Source organism: Micropterus dolomieu, linkage group LG20, assembly GCF_021292245.1.
Source record: "Micropterus dolomieu isolate WLL.071019.BEF.003 ecotype Adirondacks linkage group LG20, ASM2129224v1, whole genome shotgun sequence".
Classification (NCBI taxonomy): Eukaryota; Metazoa; Chordata; class Actinopteri; order Centrarchiformes; family Centrarchidae; genus Micropterus; species Micropterus dolomieu.
Window position 1 is genome coordinate 20,888,166 of NC_060169.1, and position 26,961 is coordinate 20,915,126.

The 26,961-nt window shown below is 41.0% G+C and overlaps 4 protein-coding genes across 4 annotated transcripts; 1 reads left to right on the forward strand and 3 right to left on the reverse strand.

The window, feature by feature from the left end:
* Window positions 1-2,792: 2,792 nt before the first annotated feature.
* On the reverse strand, window positions 2,793-7,810 carry LOC123958947 (protein phosphatase 1 regulatory subunit 3E). The gene has a single exon (XM_046032737.1). The coding sequence runs from the start codon at window positions 7,404-7,406 to the stop codon at window positions 6,483-6,485; it is 924 nt and encodes a 307-aa protein (XP_045888693.1). The 5' UTR covers window positions 7,407-7,810; the 3' UTR covers window positions 2,793-6,482.
* Window positions 7,811-8,077: 267 nt separating this feature from the next.
* Window positions 8,078-9,921, forward strand: LOC123958946. Its single transcript, XM_046032736.1, has 3 exons — window positions 8,078-8,262; window positions 8,385-8,632; window positions 8,983-9,921. The coding sequence occupies exons 2-3, from the start codon at window positions 8,429-8,431 to the stop codon at window positions 9,847-9,849; spliced, it is 1,071 nt and encodes a 356-aa protein (XP_045888692.1). The 5' UTR covers window positions 8,078-8,262; window positions 8,385-8,428; the 3' UTR covers window positions 9,850-9,921.
* An 853-nt stretch (window positions 9,922-10,774) lies between these two features.
* Window positions 10,775-18,543, reverse strand: atmin (ATM interactor). The gene is made up of 4 exons (XM_046032739.1): window positions 18,184-18,543; window positions 15,641-15,766; window positions 14,671-14,870; window positions 10,775-14,562 (listed from the first exon to the last, which is right to left on the reverse strand). Exons 1-4 carry the CDS (start codon window positions 18,412-18,414, stop codon window positions 12,798-12,800), a joined length of 2,322 nt encoding a protein of 773 aa, XP_045888695.1. The 5' UTR covers window positions 18,415-18,543; the 3' UTR covers window positions 10,775-12,797.
* A 1,050-nt stretch (window positions 18,544-19,593) lies between these two features.
* Window positions 19,594-24,713, reverse strand: cenpn (centromere protein N). Its single transcript, XM_046032740.1, has 10 exons — window positions 24,413-24,713; window positions 24,164-24,209; window positions 24,010-24,069; window positions 21,980-22,053; window positions 21,705-21,878; window positions 21,475-21,576; window positions 20,756-20,810; window positions 20,522-20,631; window positions 20,251-20,374; window positions 19,594-19,984 (listed from the first exon to the last, which is right to left on the reverse strand). The coding sequence occupies exons 1-10, from the start codon at window positions 24,581-24,583 to the stop codon at window positions 19,863-19,865; spliced, it is 1,038 nt and encodes a 345-aa protein (XP_045888696.1). The 5' UTR covers window positions 24,584-24,713; the 3' UTR covers window positions 19,594-19,862.
* Window positions 24,714-26,961: the final 2,248 nt, after the last annotated feature.

Below are 26,961 nucleotides of genomic sequence, written 5' to 3' on the forward strand. Positions count from 1 at the left end.
TGAATGGGATAAAAGCTAAATCTGCAACTTCTTCGGTCTGCTGCACTTCCTGCTGCATCTTGGGCTGCCACCTCCATCAATATTTCATGATGATTATGTCTTTGTTATAAAACTATAAAACTTCACATGTGACTTTATCACAACTGTACTTCACATATTTTAAATGTACATGCACGTGTAGTTTTTGGACATTTTGTGGGACCAATTCACACGATGTTTACACATGTGGTTTTTTGAAGTGTTTGGCTTCACATGTGCTTTCACAAAAATGTTGTGCCATTCCAACAAAAGACAGGAAAGTTCATTAACATTATGTTGCAGCAACAAAGTGATGTATTAGATTAAAAATATATAATTTAAAACTTTAGTAAGGCAAGACACACTCAGAGGAGAAAATGAATTAAGGAGAAAAGAAGTGTGCAGTGAACAGGGGAAGAGGATGAAAAAGGTAGGCAAGCAGGCTGTTTGACAAAGATTTAGACTGACTGCCACACCTGATTTTTACCTCTTTGTAAGTGAGTGAATGAAAGTGTATGTGTGTAAAATGTGTCTTGAGACATGGGAGGAAGCTCTGTTTTTAGAGTATAATGAGCAAGAATGCAAAGGAAACAGCTGTGGTCAAAGAAAACGGAAGGCATCTTGGTAAGCTGTGTGAGTAAACACTTCCAAGTAGCAGAATGAATTTTCCAAAGTTGTGACAGATCATTTAGCCAATTAATTATTCAGGTCGAGTGCTCAGTGAGACGAGGTTATGGCTGTATCCTGCACTGCAGCCCTGGCTGCTGCCCAGTCAGGATTAATCTCACGGCACAGCATTTCCCTGAATGCCTCCCATGAATGATTTAAACTGGAATCATGAAACCTATTTGTGTGCATCGGCTTGGTCACATTATTAGAGCCGAAGGACACACTTTGGATGAGGTGGGAGAAGCTACGCAGGTAGGATGAAAATGACTCTTTGGGTCTGTGATGCAGTCTCATAATGCCAGACGCCCAAGGGACAGAACAATCACAACGTCATCATCACATGAACACAGCAGTTATATAAGCAGCTGTTGTTACACAGCATAACAGTGTTTAATGATTACCACCACTTAAAAATTACACAGACTTTGCTGATACATGTGGTATAACTACGCGCTCGTGACAAAAGTCAACTTTGCTGTAAAATGATTGGTTGATACCTATATAACTAATGTATCTCACAAATAGTAAAATATAATCCAGACAAAACAAATGTGTTACGCAGCAGTCAAATCAAACTCTGTGTGTCCGCTTCACAATTTACTGACATTGGATATCTTAATCTCTCCTTATTAACAGGGGAGGTATGTGATTTTCCACTTCAAGCAAGCTGCTGAGTAGCTCTAATCATAGAATTAAATTGGATCTCACAGCAGGTTTTTATTGACTGGCCATGTGGATTCATACTATCTGGTTGCTGGGAGCAGAGCACTGGCATATAAAGCAGCCACAAGCTGTCAGGATGCCTTCAACACCACTATAAGCAAAGTTGCTTGTGGGCCAACACCACTCATTCATCACTGCCTTAGGTTTACATGAAGATTAAGCAGGATCATGTTCCTAATCTGACACATAAACCGCCCCATGCATTACCCATTCAACATACACAACATGTACAACATATACCTGCTACACATGTGCAGAAAAAGCTTTAAATGTGGCACACTTAGATCACTGTGTTAGATTTCCAAATAAAAAAACCCTCCAGTATCAGACTTTACTTTCAATCTTAAGAGTGTATTATATTATATTGCTATTATCAGCCATTTAATTCCTTTAATGAGAAAGTTGGATGCTTTGTTGATGGATGATCTAGAGAGTGTGGCTTTATTAAATTGCTTGTCAGTTGGCTTATAAATTCTCATAAAGGAATTAGAGAGAAAGCTGGTGTGATTGTTAGAAGTAAAGGGATTGTAGATAGTGTAAATACTTGACAACATAAACAGCACAGAGAGTGTCTAGTTGAAATAGAACTGTACCACTAATAACCTGTGCATCTTATGTATGGGGATATACTGTATGCATGAGTATGCATGACCATATGTGATGATGAGGTGTGGGGATGTTTTATAATTAGATCTAATATATGGTAAAAAAAAATAAAAATAAAAAAAATAACAAAACAAGGAGCTATAAAACAGCTTATTAGAGGAATGTTAAACAAGTAGCTGCAGTAACTCCGTCTACAGTTGGAAAGCTGGAGGAAATACTTCCAAGGGGTTGTAATCAAAAGTGAAAAAGGTCAAACGCACTACCTTATCATTTGCTTTTTATATGCCCTTTTATCTGCTTATTGTGCCTTTGCTCAGCTCTCTTTGCACTGCTTCCTGCTTCAAGCTCCAACCCCTCCCTTTCATAAACAGAGGGGGGCGTGGTGTAACACTGCAATCAATTCGAGGACATGTCTGCAGTCATGTGTACAATGGCGAGGCCTACAGCTCAATGCAGTGTGCTGGGGACTTGCTGCAGCACCCAACCCCATACAACCCGCACTGAGACGCTCAGCTGACCTATTAGTCAAGACACCTTGGGAACACACGTGAACAGCTCTGCAGCAACATGCTGCACATATATCAGAGTAAAACCTTATTTTAATAACAGAAACTGAGGAGTTTTGCTGGAGTCTATGGGATGTGATTTTGGAATGATAGGTCAGGTTATACTATTATGCTGCAGATCGTGTTCAGTGTTCAGATGATATACAGGGAGAAATTAGGCTAGGGTATAGAGATTATACTGGGTTACTGTAATTAAGTACTGGCAGAGTATTATCTTTACATCACAAATGCCTTTATTAACCATTGTTTTAATAAAATATGGGTAACACTAAAACCTACACATAAAAATAAAGGTATGTTACAGCTGTACACGCAAACATGATTAACATTGACTGCAAAAAGAGAAAAACAATAGACAACACACAGTACACATTAACACAGTCAGATGACTGCAGATGTTACAACACAAAAGAGGTTACACACCAAACCAAACCAAAATCAATAAATTCAGTGCCATACAATGGTTATAAATAAGACAGAAGTGATTTAGACTTTCCACTGTGAGAGAAAAGAGCAGTAAAATAAGACAAAGAATGGAAAACATGTTGATTAGTAGCTGTTCACAGGAGAAGCTTTCATATATAGTATATAGTAACTTGCCACCTTACCCCTTTCCTTGCTCTAACTCAAAGTGCATTAGACTTGCTTTGACTGAGTCTGCTACAATCATAAGTCGCTCATCATAAAAGTTATCAAGCACCAAAGTGCATCTCATGTTACCTATCCTGCCAAGTAAGGTCCCTTTGTCATTGTCTAGAGTCCACATGTTTTCATCCATCTGTAATTACATTATTTCGTAACAAACAAGCACTTGCATTCTTCCAGCTTTGCTTCATGTCTCTAAGCAAACTCATACTTCAGACCTATAGTTGTGCACATGGGATATTCAATATTTTACTTTTATTGCGATACACAGCTCACATTTACTTATTTCAGGAGGAATTCAGCAATATCTTACTGATATATAAAACTTTAAATTTTGAGATAAATTATTAAAGTTAGTGGTATTACCAATTTAACAAGCAGCCTTATTTTAAATAGTCTTCTAGAAAGATTTGATTATTAAATTTAATAGTACGTTTCCTTTATTATACCTTTAGTAATTCTTTTTTTCTTCAAACTTCACAGGACAATCAGATAACAAACCTTCACATTGCTAAATTCTGCTTTTAAAATGCTTTAAAATACACACAACATAGAACAGTAATAGGAAGACATTCAATATGAAACATTACACATCTATATATCAGTGAGTTCTGATGCAAAATATTATGTACTAAGGTGAAAATCTAATCAGACCAGAAGCCCTTCATTTTCTTCACCAATAAAAACAGCAGTGTGGGAGACACCAGGTTAAAACTGAGAACTGGTATCTCACAGGTCGCACAGTTTTTTTGTAAACTTAAACCAAAGAGTCACATGTAGTGGAACATGGTGAAAGCATCATATTCAGACGGTCATTTGTGTCGTGCAATCCCAAACCCACAAAAAGAGCAAATCTTGTCAGGACTTGGTCTCAGCCAAATGGTAAAATCTATAAAATGCAATCTGTGTTGGCAGTGACTGATTGGTATTGATGCATCTCTCTGTACACACATCAGTGATATTAGCCTGGATAATTAATTCTTTCTGGTAATGCACAGCGTGGACAACGTTTATACAGACCAAAGCAAACAAAATGCCCCTGATTTAATAACATGAGACAGTGACACAGTAAGCTCCATGGCCAGACCTTATTTATCCACAGTGCATTTAAATAAACAGGTGCAAGAAATGCAGCTCTGTACATGATAAAGCTACATGTAGTTAAAACAACAACTCAGTGCTGGCCAGCTCTCACTTCATCAAAGTTATTCTAACAGCAGCAGGTATAGCTTTTAAATTCCAACATAAACCATGTCAGATCTAGAGACAAACATCACTGATGGATTCACAGTGGAACTGCTCCAAAACCTAAATGGTTGCAGGAATAGTCTTTATCCACATCCCAACCCGATGGCCTCATTAAATGGAGAGCTTCCCTCTGAGGCCACGATGATGTAAACAAAGGACAAAGTGATGTTCAGATTACAGTTAAAGCTCTGGAATTAAAAGCACCCTGTCTGTTGTTTCTCTACTGTACTGGAGTCTCAATTTCATACTTGCCCACAAACACTAAAAATATTGTACAACTAAAAAAAGCATGATGAATACTTGTGTTCAAGTAAGCTCATTTACCTATGACATGCAAGCCTGTTTGACATAAAGACAGAGTACATGATCACATATGATCAGGAGCACTACTCGCCAGTGAATTCATAAGAAACGTATGGATGTGACATTAGCTGTTATCTGGAGAGGGCAGACTGGCCGCATAACATCAATTGAGGCTTATGGTATGGAAATGAAGTAATCAGAGAACAGTTTGCCACAAGGATGGAAATGTCAGCCAGTGAGGTGAAGCCATAGGGTGAAGCCTGAGGTTCATGTGGGGTGTAAGGAGCAACACTATTAGTGCATAGTGGTGACTGAGGATAGAAGCTGGTTAAACACAGTCCTCCGTGTAATAGCTACTTTGTTTATAGACAACACTGCTCTGTGAAAAACAGAGTTACACAGTGCAATCAAGAACATTACAAATGAATAAGCACTATAAGCACTAAAAGCGTTTTAAATCTGCAAATGTACAATAATACTTTTCTGTTTGAATGTATCTGTTAGAAAACAATTACTGTGAAAATAACATCTGTTTTACAACAATCAACCTGAAGAAGAGGAGAAAAGGTACACAAGTAATCTGAGGTAAATTTGCACAGCTACTATTTAACTACTATTTATTTTTCTAAGGGGGACAACAATCACGTTCAAGGGGTTCATTCAGAAAAAAACCTTCCTATCATAGCACAGTATGAGGGTGCTGAAGGCCATTGTTTATAAACACATCCTTGATTGGAACATGCATGATGCAGTTATAATTCGGGGATGTTTTTTTCTAACGTTTCTGAGTTCATCATCTTTGGACTTTGCTCAGGCCTCCTTGATTACTGAATTTGACAAAATACGTAATCATTTTAAATTAATACTGCAGAAAATATACAACGGGGGTTGAATAGGTGCAAATATGTGGCTAAAAGACAGATTTTGACTAAGTATGTCCCTGGATTGGAAGCCTACAGCTATATGGACACTAACTTAAAGATGTAAACCATCTAATGCATCTAGTCTATTCAACCCTAATGAGGAAACTACACATTCAACATTCAATGCACAACTTCCCACATCATGGCGTAAAATAAGGCATTTTTCAATGGCATGCCAGTGGGCAATTATATATTGAATTTTCTGAATGAAATATAACCTGTCGCATGTTTATGTCAATGACAATTTAAGGCCTGTGTTTCCCTCAGCCTGCAGGAGGAGTGGAGTACGCAACTAGGTTCGCTTGGCATCCATATCAGCCGCGGTGCTTTCTTCTTCCCATTAAGCCAATGCATTTGCACACATGCAAAACAAACTGATAATTCAAACATCTCCTTGCCACTATATAAATGTACAGTATCTCCTGAAAGGAACAGTGATGCCTGAAGTTGGCATTGCCCGGTATGTTTTCGGCGGCACGTGTTCCTGCGTTACATATCTTGAACATGCCCTCCCAAAGGGCACCAAGCTGCACAGAGCCCTGACATCAAGGCAAATTATCTAACTGCATCTCACACTGGAAACCTACCAAAGGCGTATTCAGTATAGACGTCAAAACTAAATATGTTACCACAGTCGGGCAAATATTTGAATTATTGTGGGAAATTGTATTCGGTGTCACAGCATGTGTGTAGCTGACAATGGCAGAAAAAAGCATCTTTAACAGGCTACAGTCATAATTAAGGTACCAGGGGATCAGTTACGCGCAAATGACGCCAACGCTCAGATAAAGTGAATCCATCCATTCTCCCATTCCCGCGGTGGGGACATCTTCAACCGGTGACGTCGCACTTTGTAGTTATTCCCATTATTATTGTCCCAGTACTCTTGCCCGCCGACACAGTATTTAATAGCAAACTGCAATGTGCCTCCGTTGTCGAGGTAGGTGGGCATGACGATCTTGAAACGGAACTTATCAGTGACACCGTCGCTTGAGCTGGGAACATAGTACGCCAAACTGTCCATGAATGTTATCCAGTTATTTAGAGAGTACCGCAAAGAGACGCTCTTTTCGAAAGCCAGATTCAACACGCGCACAAACCCGGAGAGGCTGAATTCGTCTGCTTCAACGCTGTCCAACATGACTTTCACCTCCCTCACTCTCTGCTCGAAGCCGGGTAGTGTGCCTGGGTTGGTGAACTGCAACTCCACGAACACAGACTGCGAAGGGCCCCGGGGGAATTTGGTTTCCAAATGATTAAGGTGGAGGGGTCCTTTGGGTAGTTTTGCCAATATGCGCTCTGGCACCTCTGGCACATCTGTATCATCGAAGTGCTTCACTGAAGTGAGCTCCAGACCCAGGGAGTCTGCGAACCGGACCTTTTTCTGACTGGATGGACTCCTGCTGCGGGAGATCTCTAACTTTGCTCTCTCTGTGGGTGTGGGCAGCGACTTGCACCTCCGGCGCAGATTTGGACTCTGTGGAGGCTTCAGGGAGATCTCTCTGCCCCGCGGTCTCTCGTCCACCACGGGGCTCTCGATGGGCTCACACGTACCGTTCATCTTGTCAAAATCTTCCCCATCTTCCAGCCGCGGGTTTGCCTCTGCCAGGCTTCCGAACAGTCCGGCTATGCAGCTGTAGTTCCTTGGCAGGCAGTTCTTCGGGGGCAGCATGACCACGACAGGTTGCACAGACTCTGCTTCCATAAAACGCAGCAGATCCTGCACTGCGGAGCTGAAGTGGTCGTGTTGAGATAGATAGAGCCGTCAGGCGTCAGTGCACCCCTAGCGGAGGTGCTCCGGCTGCGTCAGAAGCTGACACTCTGCAGCTCTGGACCAATAAACCAAGCTGTGGGTGTGAGCCAGCAAAAATTACGGTTACTTTAAATGTCGGTGTATGGCGAATAGGCTACATCTCGCTGTCTGCTCATTGTGAAAATAATAAAAAGACATCACTTTCCTCTCCGCTGCGCAGCGACCGTCGCTCGTTTCTATTTTCATGTGGTGAACATGCAGCGTCCTCACAGCTGACATGAAATATTTGATGTTCAGCAGCTCTAGCCTACGTGTAGAACTGAACGTTGCAACTAACCAAAATGGTTTCCTCTTCCTAAAGGGGTAACTTCCCCCTTATCACATTGTGACATTATAATGACCTCTATAGCTCACAGAGAAGGAATAAACACAGGCTATTGGAAACACATATTGTATTGTATTATATTCCTATCCCAGGATTGCCGGGAGTAGCCAAGGTACAGTGTAAAATAAGATTTAGGCCTATTGCATAACAAATATGTAATAGCCTAATTAATCTGGAGCAGACTAGGCTGTGGCAGTCAGCCCTCCTCTTTTCTCTACGTCACACCTTCCCGGTGCAGCCTCTTCGGGTTGCTAAGACGACGGTTGAGCGCTCCTACGCCTCTGTTTGGGAAAACTCTGCAGACCAGAAAGAAAACTAACCACAATAGGTAGTAGCAGTTCTTTATGAATGGTGCTTTCAGACATGGGAATAGTGACACCAACCCATTCAAAATGCTACAGTGATTCAGATGTCTTCCTTTTGGTGAGTAGCGTTTGACTAACCTTTCTAGGTTTCTAACGTTTAAAATAAAAAAAAAGTTTGTGTAACTCCAACTCTTACAGGTTATTTTGATATGCTACAAGGCCTATTCTATTTTTTTCTAGATATCACCATGAAGTAGGCCTACATCAGATAACTAGTCTACTTAATGGCGACCTTAAAAGAAGTTGATCACGCAGCTGTGAATGGATCAGCAACGGAGCTTCCAACGCAGGAGGACGCAGTTGGTGCGCAGCTTTACAAGACGCCAGAAAGGAGACATGCCGATACCCTTCTAGATATTAGTGAGCAGGATTTCTTGACAGAACTGGAGCCATATGAGTATCACTGTTACTCAGGTTGGGAGGAAGCTGTAAGTGAATTCACTATTTCCTTACTGCAAACCGTTTTACTACCTGATTTATGTAGGCTATGTTACCTTTATGTAGGTTGTAGGCCTACCAATTGTACATGTTGTGTGTGGCAAAATGGTTTAATCTACATTTTTAAATGAAATACAGGTATATGAGATATGAGATATAACACTTATCTATATAATAATTCTTCTGATAGATAATCTTACTCACACATTAGGCTACATAGGCCTGCCAATATTAGCGCAGTTTCCAGTAGCCACCTTACTTTTAATTATTTCAATGCATGTTTAGTTTAAACATATCAAAACTGTTATACATATTTAACATATTTCGTATTTTAAAACAGGTTCAGGGTTGGGCCAGAGTTGCTCCACTGAGCTGCATACTTTTGACTGAGAGGAAATACAGGAAACCAAAGCATAAAGAGGCTGATAACCTGACCCCCGTGTCTATTGACCCAGCAATCCCCATTACAGACAGCCCGGTCAGCATTGCGGAGAACCGCTGTGAGCCTGATGTGGGCCCACATGACAGCTCTAAGAAAATCATGCCATTAAACCAGCATCCTGGATCCTGGAGTAACACTGCTGAGGCAGCTCTGCAGACAGATGCCTTGGAATGGCTTGTCGATGGAAAGAGAGAGGAGGAAGGGACACTCAGAGATACTTCTTTGCAGCCTCACAATCTCTCCTCCAAATACTCTTTTGTGTCAGATAGCAGGCCCACTAAGCCTCAGAAATACAGCCACAGGCCCAGTAGTACAGTGGTTCCCATTAAAAACTTCACATTTTTACCACCAATTATATCACCACACCTGAATCCTCAGAAAGTCAGTGGCACAAAGGTTCCAGATGGAGAAACCATAGAGGAAAACTGTTTCATATTTGATAAGAAGGGCAGAATGAGACAAACAAGAGTGGACCCTGTTTCTAATGCAGAGCTTCGCACTTACTCTGCAGCCCTGACCTCCAAGTACCGGACATGTCTGCATAATCCCCACTTGTTCTCTGCTGTAAGTGTTTCTATCCCCAAGGGGTATCAAGTACCTGTGTCTTCCAAACCTGACACAGTGCATCGCACTAACTACTCAATGGGCAAGAGCCTCACACAGGCTCTCCACTCCAGCTCTGCAGCAGGTGCGCAGGCACATATGCACCCCAGCAAAGCTGTCTATGCTGTCAAGCTGTACGAGGGCTGCGAAATAAACGTTTAACATGACTGATAACGACATTTATGTATGCAATCATTTTAAACTCCCAAAGTAAAAACAACCTGTTTTAACATATTGTGTAGCACTGCATCATATGTTTCCATCAAAACAGATAGTTGGAAGAATGATTTTAATGGATGAGACATGTTCAGAAAAGTAACTCATTGGAGAGGTAATTCATTTAGCTTAGTGTTCCATCAGTTCAGTTTGGCATAACATTTCAGACCATACAAACCATAACAATAAGAGTGTGAACAGAACATTGCAATGTTAAGCTCTATCTATCATTCGGGCCTTGACCAGTTCCCACAAGTGCTTTTTCAGCTGTTCTAGTTACCTAGCAACGGTGCAACTATCTCATAGGAAGCATGGCAGTGTGCCTGCTCACACTTTCTATTATTTAACTTTCAACCACAAGCTACAGCTCTGTCAGATCTTCAGTGTTGCACTGTAGCCTGCAACTATATATGATGACGTTGCCAAACTAGTGCATCTGCTCTGTCATGTAAAATTAGATTCAACTTTAGCTTTATATCAGTCAGGAGGTAATTCTGGCTGATCGCAAGTTGGTTGTACAGTGTAAAAGGGCTTGTCAGTGCAGAATAGATCCCTAAACATACTGGGATGATGTTACTTTGTTTTATCATACTACCTCTTTGTTCATTAGCTGCCCTGTAAAATAAAAAAAGAATTTGCTTAGTAGGAGTGTTCTTTAGTCAAACATTTTGTCTTCCCCATATGTGCATGTGAAATAAAATGGTTACTTCCAACTGATTTGTAGAGTTGCTATATCCAGCACAAACCATACAAAAATGGTCACATTTGGGTGCGTGTCCTTCCAACTCTTTTTGTATTGGTTGATTGCCACGCCCCCCCCCCCCCCCCCCCCCCCCCCTTTGTACTATAATAAGTGACAAGAAACACAAAATACACTTTCCAGCAGTTTATTAAGAACATATGTAGTGTAGCTTTAACAATTTAGCAAGGCAACCATTAACTCTACACATATAGGCAACAGAAACAGAAATTCTGCTAAACCAAAGATTTAGTGCCGGGAAAATATCTGCATGCATTCCCAGCAGAGAAAAAAACAAAGTACTGTAACTGACACTGACGAGGCTTGTACAGGTAGTTCTATTTAAAGCAAGGCATTTCCCAGTGCTGTTTTTGCTGTTTTTGAATTCAAGAACCACAAAGTACTAAAAGAAGTACTAATCTCTATATAAGAAAGGTTGAAACTGAATTAGTCTAAATCCTTCTTAACATCCAGGAAATTATCCTTTTACTTTTTGGATATGGTGCAAACAATAGAGCATGTTATACTTGGGCACAGGGTCATGTTCTGTATATTATTCAGGTCATGTAAATAGGGAGATGGTGTCCAAAAGTTTCTCTTCAATAAAATGCTGCATAGCATTACTTATTCATGTGACAGAACATAAACCTTTCCATAGAAACTATGGAGAACGATTAGGGACATTCCAATATTTCATGCAACCATGATGAAAATACAAATACAGAATGGATTAAACATTCAAAGACCAAAAGGATTGACACATTTTCAGTGTTTGTTCATTTTCCAAAACATATTCTTGTTTATTTTTATTTTTGTTATTTTAAAGCAGCAATTTGTTTGTAACATAACTACAGCGAATACTTGGGTTAAGGCACAAACGTAACAAAATTAATAAATAATCAAGGCCTACAGCTCTAGGTTCCTTAGTAGAACAAAGCCTGCATGTGGTGCCTGTGCTTAATGAGGTAACTGAGTGCAACAGTTTAATGAGAAACGTAATCAAACATTAAGTTTAGTTGTCTGGAGAAGACAAAAAAATTAAATATGGTTTCTGATTGAAATCTGATGATTTTACCGGGAAGAACAGGACTCCTTTCTGTTAAAATCCTGTGGCGAATAAATACAAGTCTGTGCTCTGTACAGTAACATTACTGCATCACCTCAGCACTGAGTACTGCTACTGTATACACTTACACCCAGCTAATGAATAAGTCAAAGACAATGACAGCCAAGCCTGCTTACGGACTTGAACTGTTTTGATATAGAGGCCCAGACACAAAAAAGTGTTTACACAACATCATACTTCACAATCACACTTCAGTGACAGGTGCGCAACATCTGACAAGACATAAACATTATATTTTTATGTGTGCCACATCTGTATGAGTAACGGTAATGCTTGAGAGATACATCTTAACAGAGTTAAGCAATGCATTTTTCATTGCTGAAGCCTTTATGGGGCTTTATTTTGAAAAACAAAGCTGATTCTCACTGGACAGGTTTTCCACTGGCTGCAGCATGTAATTCAGAGTTTATAGTCTTGCTGCCGCTGACAATACAACATCAATGAGGCAGCTGTCCGATGCACAAGCTGACAATAGATATTTTTATGTTTCTGTGCTGCTGACCACATGAAGGCTTCATGCACATTTCCAAACATACGTAAGCTACAAGCATAATGTTGTTTTCATGCAGTATATGCATATCTGAAAGCTGCCATACACAGCCACACACAGCTAAAAGATGTCATCCCTTTACAGTGCAGATCTATTATTGATACGTTTTTTTAAAAACTGCTAGTAAGACTAAACAGTGAAAACCAGTCACAGTGGTTATACACAAAAAATATAGAAGTAAACTGGCATTTAAGACAAGACACATACAATATGTTACTTTATGTGCAAATAAATATGTAAACTGTCACAGGAGCTGATAAATCATACCTGTTTAGCTAATAAAGTGCAGTGGAGATGTCAGGACATATACCTGGAAAGACTCTGGACATGTCTCCAGTGGAATGTTCAAAGAACATTCGCAGACTTCTTACTGCTAAGACTGTGGTCCGCTGGAGGACAGCGTAGACTGATTCCTCTTATGGAGGCAGACATGCGAAACCTATACCGCAAAAGCTTAGGCAGCTTCACTAAGAGGGACTTCAGCTGTTGGGTTTCTCAGGGTGCTGAAAGAGAGCACAAAGCTCCTCACACGTCTGGGTTTCCACAGAGCTGAAATGGGAATCCATATTCCATGCCAGGTCTGCTGACAAGAAGTCATCCATGACAGTTTGTGTTTCATTGCTCGTCAGGAAGAGGTGTCCCAGGCCTTCTGCCTGGCTGGTCACAGTCTGTGTCTCTGTGCTGTTCAGCAGCCTTGCATGCTCACCCTGACACGCAAGGGTCTGAGCGGAAAGGCTTGTGGCAAATGAAGGGAGATCCGTCTGAGTTTCTGTATCGGAGGACTCGGTGCTCATAGAAAAGCTTGAATGTCGCAGGATGCTGCTCAGGGGCATGTGGCTTCCGGCGCTCAGCAGGAAATTGAGGTCAGTCTGAGTTTGAGTGTCGAACAACTCCAGGTCACTGGCTTGGGTTCTATTTGGCCCCTCACTTTGGTCCAGTTCATCCATCAGGAGGAAGTCCGTCTGAGTCTGGATGTCAAGAGACTCCAGCGGCGTGTCACCACCCAGTCGTCCCAGCTCACTCTCCTCTGTCTGTGTCTGGATGTGCACAGCATTGAGAAACTCTTCAAAGTCAAAGTCAATGCCATTGTGTTGCTCCTGAACAGAGCCCAGGCCTGACCCACAGCCTGCAGATGCCTCTGTGAGCACCTGGTGGCCTGACATGCTGTCAGACAGAATATTTTCTAGGTCACTTAACAAGGTCATAGTTTGGGTCTGGTTATCGGCCATGTTGTTTGAGTTGAGCTCATCTGTCTGCACCCCAAAACACATAGCACCCGCTGACTTTGAGTCCTCATATATATTGTCATCTATGTCCAGGGCTGTCTGGGTGGAGACACTGAGGGAGTCACTGCCAAATAAGTCAGAGCACATTATAGCCTGGTCCTGAGCCTTCTCCTCTGATTGTGGCATGGCAAAGTGCGTCTGTGTCTGCCTTGTTTTGTATGGGGGCGCAGATGAGGAGGAGCAAGTAATTTGGCCCACGTGCTGGCTGTCTGTCTGAGCTCCAATAGTGGATGTGGCTTTGGCCCAGGAGGAGAATGTCTGAGTTTCAACACTGACTGGCAGGAGGACTTGGGCACTCACGCTGATGTCTGTTTGAGAGCAGGACGATACTGAGGGCTCACCCACAGAGCACAAGCCCATTCCCTCCCCAACCCCCACTCCTGTGGGCATTTTTGACAAGTACGATTTTTCCGTTTGAATGTTGGTGGAGGTGCTTCTTCCCCGTTGGCCTGCCAGGCTGCTGGATGAGTCCTCTATGCCTGCAGGGTCCAGACTGACCTGCACCCCTGTGCTAATAGGCCCCAGGCTAGAGCGGGAAGTAGGCATGCTGTCCTTGAAACCCAAACTCTTAGCATCAAGTTGGGGTACCACAGCTCCCATGGTTTGTGGCAGGAGGTGAAAGGTGCTGACAGAGCCTTGGCTGTCTATTGCCAGCACTACAGATCTCAAAGCCCCGCCCTCTGTAGATGGAAGAAGGACCGGCAGGTGGGCCAGCTGCATCACAGGAACACTGACCAAAGCCATCTTGGGCTTTGGAAGAAGCATCTTCTGGAGGTTCTTACGGGGGTTGGAGTTCTGATTCACTGAGTCTGTAATATTAACAGTTGTATCAGAAGGCAGAGCAGTCTCTGTTAGCTCTTTACTAGCAGACATGATGAGACAGGTTGACTCATTAGGCTTAACCTTTTCAGAACCACTTAACAGTTTCTCCATCTTTCGCTTTTTTACTGGAGGAATTCTGTAAAGAAACAAAACAGATTCAAAAGAATACCAGTCAAAATAAAATTGAGGTCAAACCTAAAGCAACATTTCAATAGAAATCACTCTGGGCTATGCCTGTACATGCCTGTGTTCTATAGGAATCTCGTGACCTGTCCTGTAGATATGTGAGAGTAGTGCAGCCCTACTAGCATAGGGGCAGCCGCATGTACAGTGGTAGGTCTTCCCACAGTCTTCTATGTGCCTCTTTAGGTCATACTCTGTGCTGTAGCCATTGTTGCACTTGAAGCACTTGTGTTTCTTCTCTGCATGCATCTTCATGAAGTGCTACAATAAAACGGGTCAAAGAGCAAAGAATATATTGCACACAACTGCTTTAAACATGTTTTATGTAGTCATTACTAAGGAAAAGAATGAAGAGCTTTTAAATAGCAATTTAATACGAAATAAACTTCACAATACCAAGACCAAAAAGCCAGGTGGCAGGAATCTTTGTTGTCTAGTGATCCAAACTTGAGTACAGTCTACTGTATCCTTTAGACAAAATTGGGAATGAGGGCGGTTTTTCACAGTGTTTTGCAGTCTTTGATGCTATAAGAGTCAAATATTTTTCTTGAACTTAAACAGTTCAAGAAACTGTATACAAATGTACAGTCTATGTTTTAAGCCAATTATTCTGTTTGATTTTCAGATTATAAGTCAAGAAGAGCTCACTAACCTCTTGTGTCATTTGAAGAGGCTGAGGCAGAAAATGTACTATGGATTGTAAAACTTCAAAATATTCTGAAGTTGGCTTAATTTTTTCCATTTATTGGACTTCAGCTTTGCGGGAGGCAATAATGATCTAAGAGGACTTTATTAAGTACAAGTAATAAGACATGCAAACAGCATTTAAAATTGAACACGTGGCAGTAGAAAGGTGGTATTTGGGTAAGGATGAAGTCAACCAGTATTATCAATCCAGCAAAAGTGATTTTTGAAAAATATTGTTTGGTATTTAGCAATATATTAGGAGCTATTCCACAGAACTGACACCTCCTCATTTTACACCATTGATCGCATGGATAGGATTACAGGTCACTGGAGGAAAGGCTTACTTGTTTGACCAGAGAGAACTGGGAGAAGGGTCTGTTAGGCCCCCTGGGACAACCCTCAATGGGACAGCAGTAAAGCTTCTGAGAGCCCTTCATGTCCTTTCTGACCGTGGGATTGACAATACCATCCTGAGGATGACAATACCAGCAAAAGGTAAAGAGAAAGGACAAAGGACAAAGTATAGAGATATTTGCATTTTAGATATTTATATCATACCCTTAGTCAGAATAGCTTACAGTGAGACATAAAGAAAACTGTAAATGTCTATTTCCCCAATCACCACAAATACATGCAACCAGCAGAAAGTCCCGTTTTTCAAGTAATTTAAAGAGATTCTGTAAAGACAGCAGCTTTAACTTGTTACTGACCATCAGTACTTTAGCTGATAAACTAAAATTATACTCCTGTAAAAGACACTAAATGTCAAATATGCTGTAACCCTAAAAATACAAAATGTTGTCTTTTTTACCAATAGCTAACTCATAGTTCAAAGGGGATTATAGACTCCACATTTCTGTGTACAGTAGGTTGTAGCTTGGAAGCACATGTACAACAGTTTGCTGTACCACAGCTCCTCTTTTAGTCCCAAGGCAGACTTGCTAAAAGAGCTGTCAGCACATCAATAAATAGCATACAAAACAGCAGCTAAGATGTACCCTGCATAGTGAAAACAGACAAAACCATCGCACTCCACAACAGCCATTAATGCTTGCAGCCTTCCACTGGTCAAGGTCACCTCCATCTGCTGTAACAGAGCAGCTAACACTGACAAAACACCCTCTGGTTGATCATAAGGAGTTCGCATAAACAGACATTTTGCAAACAAGGAATGTTCAGACAGCTGGCTTCAGCTACATCATCTGGTCGTAGGCTGAAGCCTGAGTCATGTCAAGACATTATTTGTCATCAGTCCGCTGCATCCCAGAAGAAGGAGCATGGCCACATTCACTGTCTTTGCTACACCACAATCAGTCCACAGCCTTTTAAGTAGCCATTGTCGATGTTACTTCCTTTTTCTGGGAGACTGTACAATACAGTGATAAGTCAGATTATATATATTATTATATAATAGCTAATTCTGCTTCTCTGTGGTGCTGAGGCAAGTGATACAGATGGAAAGACAGGCAAGCCAAAACAGTCACATTAAATTTATGAAAGGAGTCTGAATTGGGCTTCAGTTTTCATGACCAGTAAGAAACAGGTAGACTTAGTGATCTACAAATACATTACTGCTGTAATGTGATCTGCAATGATGTAGAGCTACAGTGACATTATATAAACAGATGTGTTCCACATCAAGCCTCATTTTTGCATTCGGACATCATGAATAATGCACAGGAAGCATAGAGTGTGAGCTACTCCAGCACTGGACTTTGGATAACTTTGTTTGCATAGTCAACTAGAATAGCATTACCACCGCTAACAGAAGTTTCACAGTTGCTGCACCTTAAAAAGGAAGCATCTCTGATGCAAGTGTGGCTGAACAATGTAAAAAAAAAAATCAAAATGCATGACTGGAATCTGCATTACTCTCAAAGTGACAAGGATAAACGAGCAGCAACTAAATATTGACTATGAACGTTTTCTATAGCTCTTAAAGGATTGTTTACACCAGAAAGGTTCAGGTACTGGAGTAAAACAGGCCTACATTTAAATTATAACTGACTACATCAGACACAAACCTTCAGATATACTTGATTATTCCATATGTATATGGTTGAAACACTGGACCACTCTTCTACCTAGGCCACACAGACTACTTCAAAGGGCTAATTAAAATTCTCACAGTCACCCACTTTAAACAAAGGGCTTAACTGTTAGTCTGTTGCAGGACAAAAGGCAGCCTTTCCCAGCAAAGAACTTCATTCATGGAGGGGAAACAGTGAATTACTGCCTCCCACGAAAAAGTCCGTTTCAGCGAGGCCATAAGAACCAGGGTCAAAAGTAGACTTTTTGGTTCAGATGCTCTGACTGCCTCCTCTCTATTGACGGGTTATTATTAGACAGTATAGTAGATTCAGGCAATCAATAGTGGCAGTGTAACGTTAGCCGTGTTTCAGGCAGGCGAATAGAGATCCTCACCATAACGTTACAACTGTAAACAGAGTTTTCCCCTCACACACTAGCACAGCCATACTGAAATACTGCCCAAATGTCTGCCTTCAACTACAAATCGTCCACTTGATAAAATCTAAGGGTGCAGCTAGACCTGTATCCAAAACTGTAGTAAGCATCAATCAGCACGTGCGATCGCAATCTTGAATTGATGACATCCGTAGCTGGTTACAATGTGGCTACTAGCTCGCTAATGGCAAACTTAGCCGTTAGTAGGTAACTGCTGTTACAGAGCTTCACTCGCCCACAAACTGTTAGCTACGTGAACTTTTACCTAACCTTAACTATAACGTCGTGGTTGCTTAGCACCACTGTTGTGTTAGCTAAAACGAAGTTGTTCTGGATGACTTGCGTTTTCTAGTTACATGAGTTTTTTCATGTATTAGCCAAGTTAGCATCGCAGTTACGTACACCGTGAAGGATACAATACCTTTATTCTGTGTGACTTCACAAGATGCATGTTCAACGCAGGTGTGTTGGGGAGAATCTTGCCACATCCTTCCACGGTGCAGAGGATGTTGGTCCTAACTTCTTTGGTCAGCTCCGTGATAGTAGGTTTTATAATTTCCCCCGATTGCGAGAGAGACTCTTCATGACATTTCGTAGTGTCTGTAGTGGCGTCATCGCTCTCATTCGCCTTGATTGTTGCAGAGGCAGCCATGTTTACGTGTTGACAGCCCAGTCTGTGTTTGAGAGAGCCCGAGTAGCGGCATTGAATGACCAGGGCATGACGTCCCTCAGCTTTGCCTGAAAGGTTGCCTCGCCACCTTCCGCTTCCACCAAGACGACGAAGAGGGTTGAGGCTACGCCACATCCGGTATAATTATACTACTTCCGTTTTGCAGACCATGGTTTACCACCAGACTTCAGCTTTCCAGTGTGGTTGTTTTTCTAATATGTATGTGTGTAGGATGATAGTATTACTGTACCTTATAAACAGTATGTTTCAAGCTGAAAGTGTGCATTTAGAAGCTCAGAATTTCTTCTTACACCAACCTAAAAACAATTTCGTTTAATCTCACACAGAAATACTTTTGAGATCTGTATTGTGCAAACAAATATAAACTATTGTCAAAATAAAGAAATGGTATCCAGATTAGCAGACAGAGGAACCAAAGTGCTCTTAAGAGAGCTCCAACAAAACACTGGCCATGCTGATATTAAGTTGCAGTCTGCAGTACTGAAATGCCAGAGGTAATATAGAAAATGTCACCATTACACAACTCACTACATGTCTTGGTTGCAATTCTTACATCTCCAAATTTAGGGGATCCTTATAGAGAGTTTAAAATACTCTGTTTTTTTCACTTTTGGGTGCTATCACAGGTCTATAGGATAACCTGTGCAGGGGCCATAGTAGGATAGATGGACTTTTGGCCTACACTAATAATGGGAGATACCCACTTGATTTGGCTAACTCAGACAGTTTTAGCTGAACTTCATTGCAGCACGGAACAAGGACTGGATTTTGTACCCCATCTCTAATAGCTTTGTTGTATTTAGAAGGGATCTTTTTACTGCCTGTATGGAGAGGATAAACAAATACCTCCTTTAATGTACTGTTGTTTTAAGACAGACTTGGGGGGGGAATTACCCAGTCTTTAAATGGTTTACGCACAGACAGGAGAGTTAAATTAACATTGAAACCAGGACTGTAAATGCCAAACTGTGTGGAGCTAGTATACTAAAGTTCACTTCCAGCAGACCTTCAGCCAATACACTACAACACATTTCCCCCCCCCACCACCACCACAATATAGCTGATAAATGCTGAAAAAGAAAAAGACAAAATGATACAAGTGTGTGGGGTCAAATAAAATTAAAAGTGACACATTACAAACAATATTAACAATCCTGCTTTAATATTCAGTTTGGGCCTATATAAAATTTGACAGCACTAACATTTTGCCACTTACACACAAACAAAAGGTAAGTGATAAATTATCTGTTGCCAACTACTGATATATTGGCAATGACTTTAAGAGCTATTTTAAACAAGGAGATCAATGATAGTCGATGGTTAAAGAAAAGCAATCCATGGGTGGACTGGATGTGGTAGAAGTAACAGGCAACACTGCGAGTCCTTTAAAATCAAGTGTCCGTCACTCTTCAGTTCTGTGGTTGGTGCGTTTGTGAGGAGGGACCAGGGACATTGTCTGTGATGACAAAATAATTCCTTCCTTTTAGGGGAATAGATGAGAGCAGAGGTGTGACAGGAGTGGAGGAAATTCCTATAAAATGAAAATAAAGATTTGTAATGACTAAACAAACCTTGTAATCACAATTATTTCTGAAATTGTTGAATCATGTAAACTTCATGAACAATCTAGGGATATTTCCTTTAGTGTATTTGTGCGCCCTCTTGTGGCCATTTATGGAATTGCCAGTAGCACAAACCATTTGACAATGTTCTCTCTTTTAAAAGGAGTTACAATGTTGATATAATTCTCTTTCTAAATCACAACTGGTTACTTTCAAGGCTGTGGTAGACAGGTACCTGAAGATGCACAGTGTTTTAGTGACTCCAGGAGGTTGGTGCTTTCAAATTTAACAACACATCTGAAGGGCTCCTCCCGCTCTGTCATGGTCTTGTTGGTGGGGTCTCTGAATTTTGTCTCCAGCTGAGTAAAGATGAGCACAAAACAGGATGATCACTGCAGAATTATGCTGAACTTTTGAATCTTTGAACTCACATATAGCGAGAATCTTTTACTTTGATATTCAACTACTATACTCAGTATTTTAAACACAAGCATGCGTCAGGGTACCTTGTAAACTGCAGACTGTAGTTGAGGTAACATTCCTTCACCAAAGGCCTCACAGGCCATCTGAAGTCTGTTTTCTGCAGACTTAGCATGTTCTCTTTCGATGTTTGGGTCTGTAAATACAAATAAAGCTAATATATTCACTATGCACAAAGTGAAATTTCACACAAAGCATGTGCAGTGTATATTAAAATATTAAAGTAGCTTTAATCAGATCAAGTGATTTGATAAACATACTTGAGACAATTTGGTTCCTTTCTGCAAGAGGGCTGGGATACTTTGTGGGAAACACCTAGGGAAAAAAAAAAAAAAGAAGAAATAAGGTTCAAATCCACCCAAAAACCCCCCCTCAAAATATACACCAGTTCAGCTAAAAACCGGCCTGTTGTGCATCTCTAATTTTCCTTATGTGTTATAAGGCCATACCAAGTGATGGTGCTGAAATGACGACAATTCTGACCATATTCACCCATTCAGACAAATAGGGAGGTTACAGCAAACCGCTTCAAACCACTCATTTGAAAAGGGAAAACACTGCATACATCAACACAAAAAAAATCTCAGTTCAAAGATCAAACTTTAACCAGGAAGTAGTTCAGACAGCACTTCCCTTTAATGTCAGACATCAAAATAGGGACGAAAACAATGTGTGATGCTTTTCACAGTTCACTTCAAGACTGTAAAAGATTTGTTATCAATATTAAGTATTAGGGATAAATCTAGCTTCCACTCTCCTACAAAAGGTTTTAAGAGTCGTTGAGGTGCATAAAGGGTGAACATGGCAATTTAAAGTTTTCTTAAAACAGGTGGTCATCAAGGTCAATAAGATAGTTTTACTGCAATGTCAAACTCTCCAGTGCATGATGGCAGACTTCAGTGACAGACAATACATGCTCTAATGCTTATCAGCAATGTCATGAAAAACCAGGGCTTACAGAGCTTTGTGGCAGGCTTACCTGTTGATATTGCCTCATCAGCAGGTCCCTAATGTCAGTGAGTTTCCGTCCACTGAGGTTAGCATCCTTGATAGCTTGATATCTAGTGGCCAGAACCAAGGCCTGCAAAGTACATTACTCTTTTAGAGGGGAACTGACAGATTGCAGCAAAAAATAAAAAATAAAAATAGCCAGCTACCTGGCAACTGCACAAACAGTGTCAAGGATTAAATATAAAACTCATTCCTCACCTGGTATAACAGTGGCTTTTGCTTTGAAGTCAGGCTGGTCACAAAGACATAAGGAGTTTGAAGATGGTGAACAACATATGTTGGTTTCAGGTGGTTGGGTCCAGAGAAGCTGTCCCCCCATGCAATCCGAATCCATACAGCTTCATCTGTGTGCTTCTTCATTTTGACAGACACCTTAAATGCAATGTCAAAATCAGAGAAAGCCATAACCTGTATGAATGATGCAACAATTGGTAAGATTTCCTAATTTATGTGAGAAGGAATATCTGGCTTACATGTCTTACGAGCTCACTGAGGTGACATTTAAATTGTTCCTTGAACTGCGTCAGCTCTACAGAGTGAGCATCATCTGGAAAAGAGAGAATATAACATACATTTAAAAAAAAAAGAAAAGGGACACATACTGTATTCAATGTTGCAGCCAATAATAAATAATGGGTTAGATAGTAGTGTAAACTCAACTTAATTACAATATTGCTATTAATTTCCTGGAACAAACAAAGAATGTGTGTGTCACAATATGCTCAATGTTACCCTTACATTACAGCTGTAAAACAGATGACTCCAGACTAAAGCAGGTTATTTGACTGATTAAAGTAACCAAACATTCAACCAAAAAGAAAGCTGTGAGACCACCAGCAGATTGTAGTGTTGGGTTACAAAGAAAAAAGGTTCAGCCGTCCATGGTACAACATGTACAGTGGTGTGAAAAAGTTTTTTGCCCCCCTTCCTGATTTTTTTTTTTTTTTTTGCATGTTTGTAACACTAAAAAGGTTTCAGAACAAACAAGTTGAAATATTAGACAGAGACAACAAGTAAACACGAAATGCAGTTTTTAAATTAAGGTTTTTATTAAGGGGGTAAAAAAATCCTAACTCACATGGCCCTGTGTGAAAAAGTGATTGCCCCGTAAACCTAATAACTGGTTGGGCCACCCAGCAACGACTGCAGTCAAGCGTTGGCAATAACTGGCAATGAGTCTTTTACAGCGCTGGGAAGGCATTTTGGTCCAGTCACCTTCGCAGACTTGTTGTAATTCAGCCACATTGGAGGGTTTTCAAGCCTTAACTGCTTTTTTAAAGGTCATCCCACAACATCTCAATCGGATTCAGGTCAGGACTTTGGCTAGGCCACTCCAAAGTCTTCATTTTGTTATGCCATTCAGATGGACTTGCTAGCGTCTTTTGGATCATTGTCCTGCTGTAGAACCCTAGTGCGCGTCAGCTTGAGGTCACGAACAGATAGACGGACATTTTCCTTCGGGATTTTTTGGTAGACAGCAGAATTCATGGTTCCATTTACCACAGCAAGTTTTCCAGGTCCTGAAGCAGCAAAACAGCCTCAGAACATCACACTACCACCACCATATTTTACTGTTGGTATGACGTTACTTTTCTGAAATGCTGTGTTACTTTTACAGCAGATGTAATGCGACACACCCCCTCCAAGAAGTTCAGCTTCAGCATCCTCAGTCCAGAGTATTTTCCCAAAAGTCTTGGGGATGATCATGATGTTTTCTGGCAAAACTGAGACGAGCCTTAATGTTCTTTTTGTTCAGCAATGGTATTCGTCTTGGATCTCTGCCATGCAGGCCATTTTTGCCCAGTCTCTTTCTTATGGTGGAGTAATGAACACTGACCTTAACTGAGGCAAGTGAAGCCTGCAGTTCTCTGGATGTTGTTGTGGGGTTTGTGTGTCCTATTGGATGAATCGTCACTGCGCTCTTGGGGTAATTTTGGTCAGCTGGCCACTCCTGGGAAGGTTCACCACTGTTCCATGTTTTCGCCATTTGCGGATAATGGCTCCCACTGTGGTTTGCTAGAGTTCCAAAGCTTTAGAAATGGCTTTATAACCTTTTCCAGACTGATGAATCTCAATTACTTTGTTTCTCATTTGTTCCTGAATTTTTTTGGATTGCAGCATCATGTCTAGCTTTTGAGGATCTTTTGGTCAACTTCAGTTTGTCAGGCAGGTCCTATTTCAGTGATTTCTTGATTGAGAACAGGTGTGGCAGTAATCACGTCCGTGTGTGGCTAGAGAAATTGAACTCAGGTTTCTCATAGATGTGATAAACCATAGTTGATGTTTTAACGGGGGCGGTGCAATCACTTCTTCACACAGGGCCATGTGGGTTTGGATTCTTTCCCCCTTAATTAATAAAAAACCTTCATTTAAAAACTGCATTTTTTGTTTACTTGTGTTATCTTTGTCTAATATTTTAATTTCTTTGATGATCTCAAACATTTCAGTGACGAACATGCAAAAACACTTTTTCACACCACTTTATATTCTTGTTTTAACATACCTTCGGGGTCCATGAGCTGGAAGGCATACCACATTCCCTGGTTTGGATTGTCAATGACATCTGAAAGATAATTACACCAAAGCGAGGCAGAAAGAGTTATGCTACTGACAGCAATGTCAACATTAGATGGGTCAAATAATTTAATTTGACTTACAGATCATCTCGAGTTCTGTGATGTGTTTAACAGTCCACTTATGTTCCTGTAACGAAAATAAGTGAGAAATTCATACCAACGCTAACGTTAGATAGATAAAACAAAATTAATTTGAAACGTGACTTAGCCTACTGACAAGTAACATTAACGTTTAATTTCAAGTGACGTTAACTTTAACCGTGGGAATATGGATTTCACGCCCACTGTATATTAACACACCAACTTATCTTTCAGAAAGGCGCCGCATACCTCGCACATGGAGAGTAGTTGTTCCGTTAATGCCCACTTTGGTTGAGTAAAATCCATGGATTGCTGCTGCGCCACAGTCAAACGGCCCCACTTGTCCAGTGTTGTTCTTAGCATTTGAGTCGGTATCCGTCTTATGAGTCGCTGCAGTAAGCGTTTCATAGAGTCATCCATTCTTCTTCAGACAACAATATCTAGATTAGCTACGGTATAAGGAAGATAGTTTTTTTGTGTAATTAAACCGTTAGCTCCGTCCAGTTCGCACGGTAGCAGGTCAGGCAGAAGTACAGTCTAGAAATTACAAACAAACCGCCTACAAAACAGCACACGAATCGACCAATCACATATTGCCAAAAATTCTCACGCGCTCCCTTTAGCGCCCTCTTTTGTGTTGGAGGGGTAGTACCTCTAGTACTGCCGCTGCTGATACCACTGCCAGTGACAAGAGCATCTTTGCAACTACTATAGGACCTAACTACTGCACAGCGGTGGAAGAAGTATTCAGATACCAATACAACAATCTGAAAACACTTTCAAAATTCTACTTCAGTAAAAGTGATGTAGTTTTATCAGTAAAATGTACTTAAAAGTATCAAGCTATCAAGGTTCATTTATTTGTCATTTGACAACACATGATTGCACAGTGAAATGTAAGTTGTAGCACCATCATGCTATGACATATATACACACAAGTATTTAAATTAAATTATAATAAAATAAAAAATATATACAGTTACTTATATACATGTATAGCCTATCTATACACCCAGAAAGTATGTGCAATATGTGCTATGTCAATGTAAAGTTCCATGTAATTTATTTAATAGTAATAATGGATTACATTTGTGTAGCACTTTATCTTGAATACTCAAAGCACTTCAGAGTGATGTGGAGAAACTCACCTCAACCACCATCAATGTGTAGCACACACCTGGGTGATGCACTGCAGCCATTTTGCACCAGGACACTCATCACAAATCAACTTGAGCTGGAGAGGGAGGGAAACTGAGGCAATTACACTGGGTTATTACACAGTGTCAGTTAAACATCTGATCTGAAGGACGGCCTCTCATACAACACATCATCCCCTTCACTGGGGTACTGGGGATTTTTTAATTAGGACCTGGGGGAAGGTTGCCCCCCTGCTGGCCCACTAACAACACTTCCAGCAGCAACCTTGTTTTCCAAGTGGGTCTCCCAAGTACTAACCCAGCCCACACCAGTTTAGCTTCAATCATTCAGCAGAACCAGGGAACATGTTGGTGGTTGTGGTGGAGTGCAGAGGAGTGTCACAACCTGAGGAAAGAAGCAGCTCTGTGATCTGGTGGTACGGCAACAGATACTTCTGTATCCCTTACCAGACGGCAGCAGGGTGAACAGGCTGTGGCTGGAGTGGGTACTTTCTTTTAGTAGCCTATCCTTTGGGCTCTGTGCAGGAACCTACACTTCACCAATATCACTGCTTAGTAGATGAGTACCAATGATGTTCTGGGCAGTTTTAATCACCCGTTGCAGAGCCCTCCTGTACTGGGCTGTGCACATCCCATGATAGTTTGTGATGAGAACGGGTATTTTGCCTTCTTAAGTTTCCTTAAGAAAAACAGTCATTTCTGAGCTTTCGTCACCAGTTCTCTGTAATGCTGAAGATTGTGAATTTATTTGAAAAATAATGGTGGTATCTTCCACAAACTTTACAAGAGCGTTCTCTCCATGTCGGGAATTGCAGTCATGGGGTGAACAAGAGGGGGCTAAGCACACAAACCTGGGTTATATCCAGAGCGAAACGTTGGATTCATGGCATGATTGTGTTCAATGATGAGCCGAACAGCATTCTGTAGGTGTTGTTATTTTCAAGGTGTGTAAAGACAAGTAGAGGGCAGCGGAGATGGCATCCTCTGTGGATCTGTTGGTTGTGAAAGCAAACTGGTGAGGGTCCAGGCTGGCTGGGAAGTTGTTTTCTGATGTGCTGAAGAACAAGTTTTTCACCTCATCAGAATGGGGGTGAGTGTTTTTTAGGCTAGACTCTGCAGATTATTTGCATATAAGGATGATGGTGGCTGTCTTGAAGCAGGTGGAACAGTCCTAGTACAGCAATATGTTTTAAATGTAACATCAGCTAGTTGGTTTGCACAAATTCGTAGTACACAGACAGGGATGTTATCAGGCCCAGCAGCTTTGCTCACAGTCACTCTCAGCAGGATTCTTCTTACAGACCTTGTTTACACATCTCACTTCCCTGCTCCTTATGCATAAACATGTACATAATTTCTGTTTGCAAAGACCAATGTGTTTTATCAGAGCACAAATGAGACAGGAATTAGATTGGAAAAATGAGAGATGCCTCCAGAGCACAACAACAACACAACTTTATAACTTTATTCTCTCATTTTGGTGACACTGGATCAAATTTTATGGGGGAAAAATATTTCCTCTGGCTGCTCTGCCACAACTCTTTGTGATTTATGGAGGTTCCTGATGGACAAATAGATTTACTTGTTGCTAATGTAACCACTAGCTAACTGTAGCTGCTGTTAGCTAGTTAGCTCAGTTAG

Bases quoted from the DNA above. Each gene is read 5' to 3' on its own strand.
- LOC123958946 (XM_046032736.1), top strand. From the start codon at position 8,429: ATGGCGACCTTAAAAGAAGTTGATCACGCAGCTGTGAATGGATCAGCA. The intron at 8,633-8,982 runs GTAAGTGAATTC...ATTTTAAAACAG, and splicing joins ACTCAGGTTGGGAGGAAGCT to GTTCAGGGTTGGGCCAGAGT.
- atmin (XM_046032739.1), bottom strand. From the start codon at position 18,414: ATGGCTGCCTCTGCAACAATCAAGGCGAATGAGAGCGATGACGCCACT. The intron at 15,767-18,183 runs GTATTGTATCCT...TGTCATCCTCAG, and splicing joins TGAAGTCACACAGAATAAAG to GATGGTATTGTCAATCCCAC. The intron at 14,563-14,670 runs GCATGTACAGGC...GTTTCTTTACAG, and splicing joins GAGATTCCTATAGAACACAG to AATTCCTCCAGTAAAAAAGC.
- LOC123958947 (XM_046032737.1), bottom strand. From the start codon at position 7,406: ATGGAAGCAGAGTCTGTGCAACCTGTCGTGGTCATGCTGCCCCCGAAG.
- cenpn (XM_046032740.1), bottom strand. From the start codon at position 24,583: ATGGATGACTCTATGAAACGCTTACTGCAGCGACTCATAAGACGGATA. The intron at 21,879-21,979 runs GTAAGCCAGATA...ATTGCATTTAAG, and splicing joins TCAGTGAGCTCGTAAGACAT to GTGTCTGTCAAAATGAAGAA. The intron at 19,985-20,250 runs GTACCTGTCTAC...TTCATTTTATAG, and splicing joins AAAACACTGTGCATCTTCAG to GAATTTCCTCCACTCCTGTC.